This window comes from Sander lucioperca, chromosome 22 (assembly GCF_008315115.2).
Source record: "Sander lucioperca isolate FBNREF2018 chromosome 22, SLUC_FBN_1.2, whole genome shotgun sequence".
In the NCBI taxonomy this organism is placed as follows: Eukaryota; Metazoa; Chordata; class Actinopteri; order Perciformes; family Percidae; genus Sander; species Sander lucioperca.
This window is the reverse complement of record NC_050194.1, coordinates 15,104,981-15,118,916: the sequence shown is the minus strand read 5'-3', so window position 1 is coordinate 15,118,916 and position 13,936 is coordinate 15,104,981. Positions and strand designations below refer to the sequence as shown.

General features: G+C 39.9%; 2 protein-coding genes across 4 annotated transcripts in view; one reads left to right on the top strand and one right to left on the bottom strand.

Moving 5' to 3' along the window:
- pde6c (phosphodiesterase 6C, cGMP-specific, cone, alpha prime) overlaps window positions 1-13,936 on the top strand; it is a 31,375-nt gene that overhangs the window by 10,751 nt on the left and 6,688 nt on the right. Inside the window, exons 1-10 of one of the 2 annotated variants that reach the window (XM_031315037.2) lie at window positions 8,872-9,537; window positions 10,540-10,692; window positions 11,560-11,649; window positions 11,805-11,945; window positions 12,048-12,122; window positions 12,267-12,331; window positions 12,595-12,661; window positions 12,882-12,929; window positions 13,094-13,243; window positions 13,597-13,740. In XM_031315037.2, the coding sequence (XP_031170897.1) occupies window positions 9,070-9,537; window positions 10,540-10,692; window positions 11,560-11,649; window positions 11,805-11,945; window positions 12,048-12,122; window positions 12,267-12,331; window positions 12,595-12,661; window positions 12,882-12,929; window positions 13,094-13,243; window positions 13,597-13,740 (1,401 nt within the window). In that variant the 5' untranslated portion in view covers window positions 8,872-9,069. Of the gene's footprint in view, window positions 1-8,871; window positions 9,538-10,539; window positions 10,693-11,559; window positions 11,650-11,804; window positions 11,946-12,047; window positions 12,123-12,266; window positions 12,332-12,594; window positions 12,662-12,881; window positions 12,930-13,093; window positions 13,244-13,596; window positions 13,741-13,936 lie in introns of those variants that run through there. The other variant, XM_031315038.2, reaches the window with a different exon arrangement.
- rbp4 (retinol binding protein 4, plasma) lies at window positions 1,313-3,705 on the bottom strand. 2 transcript variants are annotated; one of them, XM_031315039.2, is made up of 6 exons: window positions 3,457-3,705; window positions 3,228-3,348; window positions 2,881-3,017; window positions 2,618-2,724; window positions 1,744-1,956; window positions 1,313-1,568 (listed from the first exon to the last, which is right to left on the bottom strand). In XM_031315039.2, exons 1-6 carry the CDS (start codon window positions 3,645-3,647, stop codon window positions 1,549-1,551), a joined length of 789 nt encoding a protein of 262 aa, XP_031170899.2. In that variant the 5' UTR covers window positions 3,648-3,705; the 3' UTR covers window positions 1,313-1,548. The 2 variants fall into 2 exon arrangements, with proteins under 2 accessions (XP_031170899.2, XP_031170900.1); XM_031315040.2 differs by having other exon boundaries at window positions 1,549-1,568; window positions 3,228-3,330; window positions 3,457-3,543.

The following is a 13,936-nucleotide window of genomic DNA, read 5'->3' as shown; positions in this document are numbered from 1 at the left end:
ATTGCATGAGTTAATTCTCTTAATACTCAACTATTTAAGGAAGGGGATTAGTAAAGGTCCTCTCGGCAGGGGATAGGGGGTTAAGTTGCCCTCTTATTCCTGCTATCTTGGCAATCTGACTAGATGGACTTAACATCGACAGACACTGCTACACTGTCATCTTTAGATCGGTTTTGATTTTACATAACATTGTTTTAGGCCAACTTTTGTCCATTTTGTGGGTGTTTTTTTTTTTTAATTTTTTTATTATTTTTTTTATAAAGTCATCTTTGTTTTATTCTAATCATGTGCTCCAAAGTTGTTTTGCCATGCACTATACTGTACAAAAGTGTGCAATAAAGATGTAAATCTCCTTCCAACACGACAGTTCTTTGTGTACTTTTTGTCGCAGAGTGTATTTCAGGGCCAATAGTCTTGAACTTTTGCTCAATTACTAAACGGACTAAAATGAGCTTAGAGTGTCATGGCTTTGTGTTGTTCACTTAACTTTACTTTGATATTAAAATAATTAGGCATTAGTGTATTCCATTTATCATCAAGCTGATGAAATACATTATTGTGTTCCACTCCATAATTAATTTTCAGCATAATCTGCAAACTAACAACATATTCATTTAGAAAACATTTAGTCATTTTTTGTAATCCCTTGTGATCCATTAGATTATGTGGTGCTAAAAGATGAGCTGTGAAAGATACTGCCATGCTATCAGCTCTGTGAGGCTGATAAGAACAGTAGGGCTTTGAGCTAAATGCTTATGTCAGCATGCCAACATGCTGCTGTATAGCAGGTATAATGTTCACCTTATTCATTGAATGCTAACATTTGCTAATTAGGCGTAAACACAAAGTGCAGCTGAGGTTGATGGGAATGTCATTAGTTTTGCAGGTATGTTAAGCATGTATTTGTGGCTACATGAAAAGTTAAGTAATCAAGTGATTACAATTCGCCTGAGGCAGATATGAATGTCTTATTTGTACCAATTTTCTATTCAATGGTTGTTGAGGCATTTCACTAAAACCACAATGACACCCTCATGGTCGCACTAGAGAAAAGCTCAGGGGATCACCAGAGTCATTCGGATACATCATCTGGGACCAAGAACGTCTGTACAAAATTCCTCCAGCAGATGTTGAGATATTTCGTTGGATGAGTGAAAATTTGTACCTGCTGGTGGCACTAGATAAACGTCAGACACAGTTTTAGGTATTTACGCCCACCTATAACACAAAAAGCTTTTATTTCTTTTATTTAGACATAATGTATATATGTGATGTATATAATATATTTATATAAATCATTCAAGTTGTGTTGTGTTAGCTGTCATCTTTTCTTTCTATTTGCACTATTAGCCATGTGAATGTGACAGTTTATAGGTCAGGATTTTGAGTTTATTTTTAAAGAAGAACACACTACATTCCCTTTTAGGATAGACGGAAAGGAAAGACAGAGAGAGGAGAGAGAACTTCAGGATTCAGTCATGCAGAGGGGAGGGACACACTGTCCCGAAGGTGGGTGCTTCAAAAAGACATTTTCTGAGTGTCAACAGATCAGCTGCTGTCACAGAAACCTGCAGTGGAAAGATGACAAACATTTAGCTTACTACAAAAAAAAAAAAAACAGTATATTTCTTAAAAAATATATGATGAAAGCCTAAATGTTAACAGCTGTAATAATATTGGTGATATTAAGGCTGTTTTACTGTGCAGTTTATCATAAACAAATGAGGACTTAGTTGAACTCACCAGTGTGTGCAACGCGTCTGTATTTGCCTAGCAGGCAGAGGTCCATCTTCTTCTGGTGGACGTTGCGCTGGTCTTCTGGCCTCAGACCGGTCGGATGGCGAGAGAATATCATTGAGTAGCTGTCCAGGCAAGTGCCGTCAGAGTCTACTAGTCTGCAGGAGTAGTGGATGGCGTAGTTATCATAGTCAGTGTCAATCACCCAATGGTCGTCGTCTGAGAGCAGAGAAGGGAGAGTTTAGATCTTTTACCAAACCATCCTTTATTTGTGAACTGTTTTCTAAACTTGCGTGGTAAGTGTGAAGCCAGGTCTTTCCAACCCCCCTGTCTATGGGCCTGTTATACAAACAAAGTGATGGGGGATAAGAGTCCCTTGACAACATAACCAAGTCAACAGCTGATGCAAACATATGGGTCATCATTATGGGTCATACTACAGTTGATACAAAAAAAGTTCACTTAAAAACACAACACTTTGGGTCAGCATTGGAATCATGGTGACATTTTAGAGATTGCATGCCATGTCTAAAATTGTGGCTCAGCCTTAAAGTATATGAAGGTACAGTTAATTAATAAATAACTATACTAAGCCTTAATGTGATGTCAAAGTTACACTTAATGACATTTCCTGTTAAGCATTTTGTTTGATTCATTTTTCAGGGTCACAATGAAACAAGTGCTGCAGTTGATGATTAAATTAAACAGTTCTCTAAAGGTCACCAATCCATTTTGCAATGTAATATCAGTCACTCCCAACTGACAATGCCAAAAGCTAATAATACGCTGTCTGGTCATACATTAGTTGTCTTGAATTAGTTGTCAATTTATTTCAAGTTAGGTCCTATTAGTGTTCAGGATTAAATGTCTGACAACTTACTTCCAGTCTGCAGGTAGGCTGCAGCTCCCCAGTACTTCATCCTGAACTTGGCAGGATCAGGGGTTTCCTCAAAGGTGGCCAACATGTCGGCACACATTTCCCAATTGCTAGTGGTCAAAAAGAGATGGATATTATGAAAGATCTGAGGCAAAATGGAGGAGATAAAGCATACTGATATAACGATCGAACATGTTGTAAGTCGCACAAATTCAAAGTTCAAGTGGGGGGAAAGGTGAGCCTTGACAGTGAAGAACAGAACTCACTTGAGGATGATAACTCTGCCCTTAGCACTGGCAGTCATTTTGCCATCTTCTGCGATAGTATACTGGGCCACGATGTTGTCAAGTAGGAACAAACCCTCTGGGTCCTTCTTTGCTATGGCATACCAAACACCTGCATACTATGAGAAAAAAATCCAAGTGTGAGTCCACTTTACTCCTCAATTGTTATCATTAAAAGCAAATATATTCATAAACAGTCAAATTAGTATTATACAAAGTCTAAACAGAAATAATATTCCAATATATCTCTAACCAATATAACCTCTGAAGATAATACGACGAAGCAGATATAAATATGATGATAGAGATAAATAAATCTTCCAACTCACCCTTGTCTTGTCAAAGTTCTGCATGACCTGGATGTTGGCCACCTGGCAGTCCTGTGCCCAGGACAAAGCCAGCAGACAGAGGGCCACAACGTACCGCAGCATTCTACCACCACCAAAAACACTTTAAATGAAGGAATCAAGATAGCTTAAGAAACAGATATTTTGGAAAAGCACCAATCATTTACTTTAAAATAAAAAGCTAAAAAACAAGTCCATTGTCAATGCATACCTGTTTATTGAACGAAACGAAGTGGAGAGCTCACAGAAATCCTCTGTTTTATGTGTCATAGTTGTGGCCTTATATATAGAGTTGGCTAGTATTGCACAATGACTTCTGGAGATCTGAACCTCCCCTGCTCTTCCCACAGCTAGCGGGCCTTCCATTGGACAAACATTTACATAATTGCAGGCCCCAGTCATACTGATTTGTGTGTTTTGCACATTTGGCCCACCACCCCTCTGTACCCCACCCCCAAAACTGTCAGAATTGCTGAGGCTTTCTTGGTCTTATAAAAGCAACCGCTAGCAAAGCCAAGACGACCATCTGGAACAAGCTTTACAATGCTTGTGTGGATACAAACACACTTTTATTTCATGCTTCAAGGTATACACACACATAGGCATAAAACTACACTTAAACATCATAAATCTAAGTGAAATGTTTTTTGCATGCATGAACTGAACTCCCCTTTTTGTGTGAAAAAAATGGGATTGTACTAAATGCATGTTCCAGACCTTTCTCCCTTCTTATTTACCCCCAAAAAACTTTTTCAGTAGGTGTTAATGCTTCCTGGCAGCATCCACCATATGATTGCATCAACTGTTGACTTGATTATGCTGTCCAGGGGCTATTTAATATCGGCCAGCACTGTGTTTGTATAAATGGACGACAGAGTGCTCAAGTCCACTTTAAACAGTAAATAATCAATGTGAAAGAGAGATAATCACATATTCTCTAAGCACAAAGTCTGGAGTTTCAAACACCAGTCAATGACGATGGTATAATATGCAAAGTTAGATAAAAAGGCTTGTGCACAAACACACTTGTGTACTTCTGTACGTGTGTCTACAAAAGAGAGAGAGAGCCCAGCCAGCTAAAGCAAATGGCTCCCATAATGATGTTATCTCATGTGTACAAGAACCTCTTTATTTTCAAAAAAATAAAAACATGCTGTTTTCCCAAGAAGACCAGGGTTTAACAACAGTTACTGTACATTTTCCTGACTTGTTTTATTCTGCTGTTCCAGGTTTGCACAGTTGAATCATAATTTACAGTACATGCAAGTTAAGAGAAATATGGTAACTACTCTCTAACACAGGTCTGTATTTCATCTGACTTGAATCTGCTGTGGCAGACTTTTATAAATTGATGCTGTTATTATGCACTGAGCTCATGTAGCAAGTCCTCTGAGGGCTTTGTTGAATAAAAAGAGCACAGCCAAACATCTGCAGGTTGCATAACCAAAGCCCCAGTCAGTGGAAAACAGCACAATCACTCATTTTCAGCAGAAATAATAGCAGCTGGAATTTGGCCAGAGGCAACGTTTCATAATCATGAAGATTGGCCAAGAAACTCTATACGTTACACTGCCAGGCTTGTGCATGCTTTTCACATTGTGGGCTGTATAGTGGTACATGTCATGCTTTAAGCAGGAATCAGTTATTCATGTTGATGGGGTGTGTAACTCCATATCCCAAATGTTCCCCCTCCAAATGTGGGATTGGGCCAAAGACCTTATTGCTAAAAACACCGCTTTTGGGCTTGTACTATAAATAAGGTTTAAGTTTGGGATTTTTTTCATCCATTGTCCAAATTAAGGCTATGCACCTATGCAACACGCACTATCACATAGTTCCTCTTACAAATGAATATTTCATTTAATAAGCTCAGTTTAACGCACTAGTGTTTTGGTGATACGGCCTTATGTGGTCTGTTATGACCAGTAGCTTATGCATATGGTGGCTAATGTTAGCTAATGCTAGCAAACCTAAAGTTCATATATAAGTTCAAGTTCAAAGTTTTATTGTCATATGCACAGTAAGGAAACATGTTTCCCTGTACAATGAAATTATTCCTTTGCTGTCCACAGAATGCCGAACAATGTAAAATCTACAATATATACTACAAATATACAAAATATTTTTTTATATATAATAATAATAATAATAATAACAGTAAACAGTGCAAGTTAAGAATGTGCAAACTGGAGAAATGTAAACAGTTGAGTACAGTTATGAATATAAACTCCTATACGCTGTTTAGGAGTCTGATGGCAGCAGGAAAGAAAGAGTTCTTTACACTTCTGTACCTCCGGCCTGAGGGTAGAAATGTGAAAATATAATAAATAAAAAATAGAAAAAGAAAAATACAGAGCCTTCCACAATGTTCAGTGTCTAACATACAGACATGTTCGCCAATGGTTCCACAGTCTGGAAGAAAATCTGACAGAACTGCGTACAGGGTTAGCCAAAACAGCGATTAAGTCATTTTCTGACTCAGATACCCTTAAATAAAATAAATCAGGTTACGTAAAACAGCAGAGCAGGTAGGTACACCGACACTGACAAACATATGGCTTGCACTGGAGCTTCTTGGAGCTCTCAGCAGCAGCCTCATGCTGTCATTATAAGCCACTATGAGTTTTCTAATGCTGCCTTGCTTATAATGACACCACAGGTAGGCAGTATACAAAGGTGTACAATACACACTAAAGAGTGAGATCTTCACAGATACAGAGCACATGCTAAACTTACGACACAGCATGTTCGCTTGAGCATACAGCTTCCGACGCTTCCTATAGATATCCTCGTCATCAGACAGGTCATTTGCAATAATATGGCCCAAATATGTAATCTCACTGCACACCCTACTACATCTAGGTTTGTGGTATATTCTTGGGTTTTCTCCGGTCAAATCTTTACCGGTCCAATCAGCGAACAGAGTGAGTAGCTGAGAACGATGACGTTAAGGTCGTGCGCTAGCCGTAATGGTGGCGGAGAAAGATGCGAGTGAAGCCATTCGGTCCATTGTGGCAACGCTGATGAATATCCAGAAGTTAAAGCCCGAGCAAGAACAATCTTTGCCGAGTTTTGTTGGTGGCCATGATGTTGTGGCCCTCCTCCCCACGGGGTTCGGGAAAAGTCAGATTTTCCAGCTCGCTCCGTTAGTGGTGAAGGAGTTGGCTAAGGTGAACGCTAGTGATGCTAAGCCGACGTCACGACCAAACGTTAGCGATTGGTTATGGCAGATCCAGAGTGGATCCAATAGTTTTAAACTTCAACAGAGTACCTGCCTTCAAGAAAGTTAAAACTTGTCAATGGAGAGTGGCCAGACTCTCTGTACAAATGAAATGTACGAGGTACATGGTAGGACCAGGCTATTACTGAGTCGGTTTGCTGACTGTTTTTCAGCATATGGTCCCATTCCACTCGCTCTCAGTCAGGTCCACCACTGGTGTCTTCAAAGGCAGAATGAGTAGGCTTTATCTGTTGCGCTTTGTAAACACAACATTCAAAGTTGGCCCATCCTCCCCTTGGCATTTCGCCTCGCTATATTTGCATTTATTTCGGCCCTGTTGTCTGCCATTATCGTAGCTTCTAATTGGATGTGTGCTTACGATATGGCACCTGGTTGCTACGTTTTTATAGAGGTTGACACCCAGAAACATCCTGAACACAACAAAATGAGAAAATACAGACAGGGTTCTCTGCGGATACAGACACCGCCACACACTTCTGTGGGTCGTAAGTGATGACTGAGCAACTGGCTTAATATTTATAATAATAATTATAAACTTTGTATAGCACCTTTAAAAACAACAGCTTTGACAGAAGAAACAAAAGCACATACAAATTATTACACATACACATATATACACATCATTTTAATAGTGAAAATAGAAGATGGGCCACCTTTAAACGAGAGTTCAAATGAAAAATAAATGAAATGAATGATGATGATAGGTTAAAAAAAAGACATCACATAGAAGAACGTCTATAATAATGTGTTTCAATAAATGATTTAAAAGAAGTTACTGATTCAGCAAGCATTATCTCCTCGGGCAGGTTGTTCCAAAGTAGAGATGTACCGATACCAGTATCGGTATCGGCTCCGATACTGCCTAAAACGCTGGTATCGGGAAGTACTGGAGTTTATGCACCGATCTGATACCACGTAATAAAGCCCAAAAGAAAATCTATGTTGAAGTAGTTTTATTTATGTTCTTTTTCCGTTATAACTGACTGTCAAACTGCTTAATAAAAGAAAGTTCTGTGGCATTCATTGTTCATGTTTCACAAAGAGTTTAACCTGAGCCAGACTGAAAACAAAGATAGAAATCATATCACATCCATACAGGGATAGTAGTATACAGTTGTTAAAACATAATAAAATATATGACACACTGGTATCGGATCGGTACTCGGTATCAGCCGATACGCAAGTTCAGGTATCAGAATTGGTATCAGGAAGCAAAAAATGGTATCGGGCCATCTCTATTCCAAAGCCGAGGTGCCCTGACAGAGAAGGCACGATCACCGCTGTTTTTAGGCCTTGACTTTGGGACAGTTAGAAGGGCACCGTCTGAGGATCTAAGGTTGCGAACAGGCTCATATCATAGATGGGGTCAGCATTTCTGTGATATAACTGAAATGTAAAGAAATCCTGCTACTTGGCCGCTGTTACATAGTCTCAATTTAGTAGGTACCAAAAAACACAAAATGTCAACAACAACACATAAACAACTTCTTTAAAAATTCATAACTTATTCCATTAAGTTAGAAAACAAAATACCGCAATTATAATCAGAAAATGACATCAGAAATATGTAATTATTCATCTTATTCATCATTACATTTGTCTTGCCTGTCTGCCTGTCTTTCTTATCAACCACACTAGTACAGTTTTCCCCACTGTGAAATGGGCTCCTCTTATTCACTTCCACAATGCCTCACATCCACACACACCTTTTATAGTTCACCCTTGATAAGCTTGCCTTAATCCCCAGGCAAAAAATAGTGGGGAACTCCTTGTCTTGCCAACCTGCCAGCAGCTAACCAGACAGAGCACTCAGTTAATAATAGCCAGCCATCTTTGTTTAGGGCCTTGTTCCCAGACGTCCAAGTCCCAGTAATTGGCCAATTTCCAGTTCTAGGACTGATACCTCCATGATTATGGTGACTTAATTAGAGCACACAGGCAGACTCCACACATTTACCATTACCATTACAGCTCTGAACACGATCGCTGCCAGTGGCTGACACTATTCAGGCTTTTCCTCCTCTGTAGCAACAGCGGTACCCAATGCAGGGTTGGCCCTCTAGGAGGTTTGCAAGGAAACCTGATAAAATGGCTTCTGCTTGCACAAATTGTGTACTTATACTTGTAATCGTTGGGATTACACTTTAGGGTAGCTGTTAGTCTTTGGTCTTTACCTCTCCATCCTTTCACATCCTCTCCTGATGTAGCCCGTGCATCCAACCTGGCATTTGACCTGACAACAGTCTCACTCTCTCCTGTGTTGCCCGATATATAATGATCAGCGTTGGGATTTGCGGGTTAAGGACGCTTAGAGCAGGGGTTTTAATGTCATGACGTCACATGAATTAGCGGCCACTTTGATCCTTTCAGCCTCTAAACAGCACTCCTGTCCTATTCCTATTCCCAGTCTGTCGGTGGACACGGGAATGTGTTAGTTACTCCCTCGGGGACCGTGGAGGAGAATGCTACTGATCCACCCAACCCTGTAGGCCACAGCACAGCTTCCCTCTCCATTTTTACATAGCCCTGCAGGTGATGCTTTTGTGAAAAGAGGACGGGGATACAGCACTACTCGAGTTCAAAATGGCAGACAAGGATAGTGTGGAGAAATACCTGGAGAACAACCCGCAGTTCGCCAAAGAATACTTTGATAAGAAGTTGCGCGCTGAAGCGCTGACCGCCGCCTTTTCTGCAACTCTTGACGTCAAAGACACCGCTTCCTTCAAGGATGTTAACTCTCTGCAAGAATCTGCCATCATCTTCGAGCTGGTCCAGGAGTTGCAGAAACAGGGAGACATGGAGGAGTCCCTTCACAAAGTGTTGCAAAGAATTGCCCTGATCATACAGGCCGACCGGGTCAGTTTTTACTTATGCAGGGCGAGAAACGGAATACCTGAGCTCGCCACTAGCCTCTTTGACGTGACTGCAACATCCAAATTCGAGGTGAACAGGGTACATCCGCAGGCTGAAATTGTGTTCCCTCTCGATATGGGTGTCGTCGGTTTTACTGCATTTTCCAAAAAGCCACAAAACGTTCCTGACATCTCAAAGGTGAGAAGTAGCCTAATGAAGTACCCGCGCGCTGTAGAGCGCGCGCTCTGCAAGCAAGTTTGGTGTGCGTGACTCTGAAGCTGTCAAAAATGATAGAGATGCGTCCTTGTTTTTGTGATGGTGTTAGTGAAAATTGTCTCTATATCCTTGGTGGGTCTTAAACATTTTTTTTTTTATAATCTTTAATTTGTTACCTGAAGGGTATTTGTGGAGGTTATTCACAAATCCTCCTCGCTAAGGTGTTCTGAATCTGCACAGCATCAGATTCCCACATTTGGGACATATTAATAAATTACCACCACACTTGTTTCTATTCACTGTGGATCTGTTAAAATCGACATCATTTTTCAGTTTGGTCGACCTATATTTATTTATAGCCTAACATACACGGCGAGGTCCTTGCTAGTGTTGCTTTGACATTAAGTGAAATTAAAATAGCTTCAAATAGTGATATTGAAATGTATTTAGATAGAATAATAGGCCACTCAAATGTCAAAATTAGTGATAAAACATGGAGGGGCATTTTTTATGATTTCATATATTGTATGACTTATTTCATAGCGTCTGTTTAAGCATGCAACAAGACTTATGAAAACTCAGCAGATATCAGAATTGTGTTTTATGATTATTGTCATGTGTCCATGCCTACCAGGACCGTTATTCATTAGTTGGATTATTAAAATAGTCATCTGAAGAATATCATGCTATACTGACCCATCTTGTCCATTGACAAATTGGAATGCAGCATACATGTCTTTTGCTGCAAAGTGTAGCCAATAAAAGAATATTGATTACTGAATAAACAGCCAACACAGTTTATTTATTTAAAAGTAAGATGAGACAGCATGCTGCCCTCTATTTGGAAAAAGTCCATGTTAGATGCATTATGAATCTTTCAGGCAATTAAGGAGAATGTGAAAACAACAACACTGCATAGAATGAAATGAACAGTGTGATTGTGAATGTGTTGTTGTACCTGATATGCATTCTTTCCCCATACAGAATCAAAAGTTCTGTGACTTTGTGGACAAACAGACTGGATACAAGACTAAATGCATGCTCAGTTTCCCTCTGCTCGCTGACAAAGAGTGCCTTGGAGTCTGCATGGCACTAAACAAAATAGGAGCTGACGCGTTCACTGATCAGGATGTGCTTGTAAGAATACACACTTAAACATGCACATTCACTTTTATCCATACTGATATACTGAGTAAGCTGGAACAGGGTTGTATTTTTCACACTCATTCATAAATTGAACTTGAACATGACCATTGAAAATTATTATAATTAGGTTGTCTTTGGCTTAAGAAGTAGCAGCTAAAATTCACGCCATAGTTGCTTGTGTGCTACTTTAAAAAGCCTATGCTATGCCATTTAAAATTAGCAACTTAATGCAGGTTATTGCTGTAATTACATCTCAGTAGGGTGTAAAACACTCCAATTATGTCAGTGGGAGCAAATCAGACCTGACTGACTTGATTTGGTTGCTTTTGAACATTCAACTTTAATAAAGGCATACTGATTAAATGCTAGGAATAGGTTATCTCTGTAGTCTATATCAAAGAACATTCACTGCTGTGTCTTATTATTCAGATGCAGTAAACTCACACCAAGGCACCTTTCCTTAAATAATCAACTGGGTCAGATTGGAATTATGTTCATGATGTGACTTCTGAGGTTAAAATGGTGATTTACAGGAAATGAAAAAAGAGTGAAGAGATGTAAGGAGAGGACATGGCAGAAATGATGCACAGGGCAAATGCTTAAACTGCTAAGATGCATTATAATGTCTGGTATACTTCTCTTTCTCTTCACATATTATCTAAAATGTAAACAAAAATGTCAATATTGTAAATTCAATATCTAAATTTCATTCTTAGGATACATATTTTATACACCCATCAACACTTTGCTGGGGATGGAACATGAACATGGAGCCGTACTTAAAAAAGTTCACATCTGCCACAGTCTTAAACCTGCTGTTGTGTATTGATAAAACCTTTAATCTCATTTGGTCCTTAGCTCTTCCACAAGTACATGAACTTTGCCCAAGTCATCGCCCTGCAGCATTACACAAACTACATGTTCAATGTGGAGTCCAGAAGGAGTCAGGTAAACTGAACCTCCCATCATGAGGCACTGATGAATACTCTGTCCCCTGTTAGTTAGCCTACCTGTTATTTCCAATGCACAGAACCGAGCTCATACTATATGCCATAGCTAAACAATAAATCGGCCCCATTCATCGCTATTTTTCCCCTTTATAGGTGCTGCTGTGGTCGGCCAGTAAAGTGTTTGAGGAGTTGACAGACATTGAGAGACAGTTTCACAAAGCGCTCTACACTGTAAGGATCTATCTAAATTGCGAACGATACTCGGTGGGCCTGTTGGACATGACCAAAGAGAAGGTTGGTCTTTCAGAATATTCACTTTTACACACTGGATTGAATAGATGGCATTCATGGCTACCGGCATAAATAACTTTTATTGTCTATTCTTTTTCCCTGCAGGAATTCTATGATGAATGGCCGGTGAAACTGGGAGATGTGGAACCCTATAAAGGACCAAAAACACCAGACGGCAGGGTAACAAGCTTGTTTTTCTCCATGTTAATTCCATTTTTGTGACGTGTAGTACTCTAAATCCTACTCACCTCAACTTTTCTATTGTCTGACGTAGTTAGAAGATGACTCAATCGTTTCTAACCGGCTTCTGCTTTTTTTATACAGGAAGTCATCTTTTACAAGATCATTGACTACCTCCTGGAAGGCAAAGAAGAAATCAAAGTCATACCGTGAGCAGCAGTAGCTACAAATGCCCTCATTCTAATACAACACATTTCAAAATACAGCCTAAAAAATTTAAGCGCATTGTAAATAAAAGTCCTGACCTAGTTTTAGTAAGAGTCTGATCTCGCACAAATGAACGCATGAAACATGCATGCTTTACCACAGACAATTCTGGAGAGTCAGAACTGTTTAACTTTCTTCTCAGAGAATAACTAGCTCACTCCATCTCCCACAACTCAGCATGTTTCTCTCTTTCACGCTTTTTCAGTGGTCCGCCTGCAGATCACTGGGCTCTAGTTAGCGGCCTACCGACCTACGTTGCAGAGAATGGCTTTGTAAGTCTTTTACCAATGCTGCAAGGCAGTTCATTGTGAGAATCACTACAATTATGAAAGCATAAAGACAGAGGAGAGCTGACTTGTGGATGGGTCACAGAGACATATCAACATCTAATGTAGTAACATAAGAATGTAGTGAAATAAAGTGAATTGACAAAGTAATGAATGCTCATAGCAAAGCGCCAGACTTTAACGTTTTTAATGTGTCTGCCTGCAGATTTGCAACATGATGAACGTGGCTGCAGATGATTTCTTCATGTTCCAGGTGAGGAGACTTTTACAGTCCATCCACAAAACGGACACACACAATACACACCAGTATATGCATGACGGCCCTTCCTGTCTAATATGCAGATTTTGATACCATACCTTTTTCGATGCCCGTATATTGATTACGTGGTTTCAATATTTAATTTCAATGTCTTTCAGAAAACAGCTGTGGATGACACAGGTTTTGTCATCAAGAACGTCTTGTCGCTGCCCATTGTCAACAAGAAGGAAGAAATTGTGGGCATCGCCACCTTCTTCAACCGGAAAGACGGCAAGCCATTTGATGAACACGATGAACAGATCACTGAGGTCAGCACCATGCATTCTCTCTCTATTTGTTCTAGCTGTCTCCATCATATACCATGTCTCATTTGGGATATAATGTTGTCGTCTGTGTCGATGCATACATTTGCATATAAATGAAGAAAAGTAAAAAAAAGCGGGATAATTTCAGAATTCTTTGAGATATGGAGTTTGCTGTAGTGTCAGCTAAGTAAATAAAAGCATATAGAAATATTTGCCACATTCATTAGCTAAGTTAATGAGGTAATAACAATAATTAGAAGTAGGTCAGGGTGATACAAGGGGGCGTGGCTAAGTCGCTTTTTGTTTGGATGTGTTTCTTTTCTCTCATTCCTTCTCACTCTCGTTGTTTGTGCCAGGCCCTAACTCAGTTCTTGGGTTGGTCAGTGCTGGTCTGCGACACCTATGACAGGCTGAACCGTGTGGAGTACAGGAAAGAGATCGCCCAGGAGATGCTCATGTACCAGACCAAGTGCACCAAAGATGAGCTGCAGTCCATTCTGGTCAGTATCAACCTGACTTTGCTCCACATTTTCCTTCCAGAAGCCTACCTTTGTTTGCATTAGATCAAGAGGCCACTCGAGCTGGGATTAAAAGCAGTTAAATATTAATGCGCCATGAATAGCTTTTTGAGTAGCAGTCATCCAATAGCAGGGCTAAGAAAAGTTCTGGTGGAGACAATGCAACAACAGTTACTGC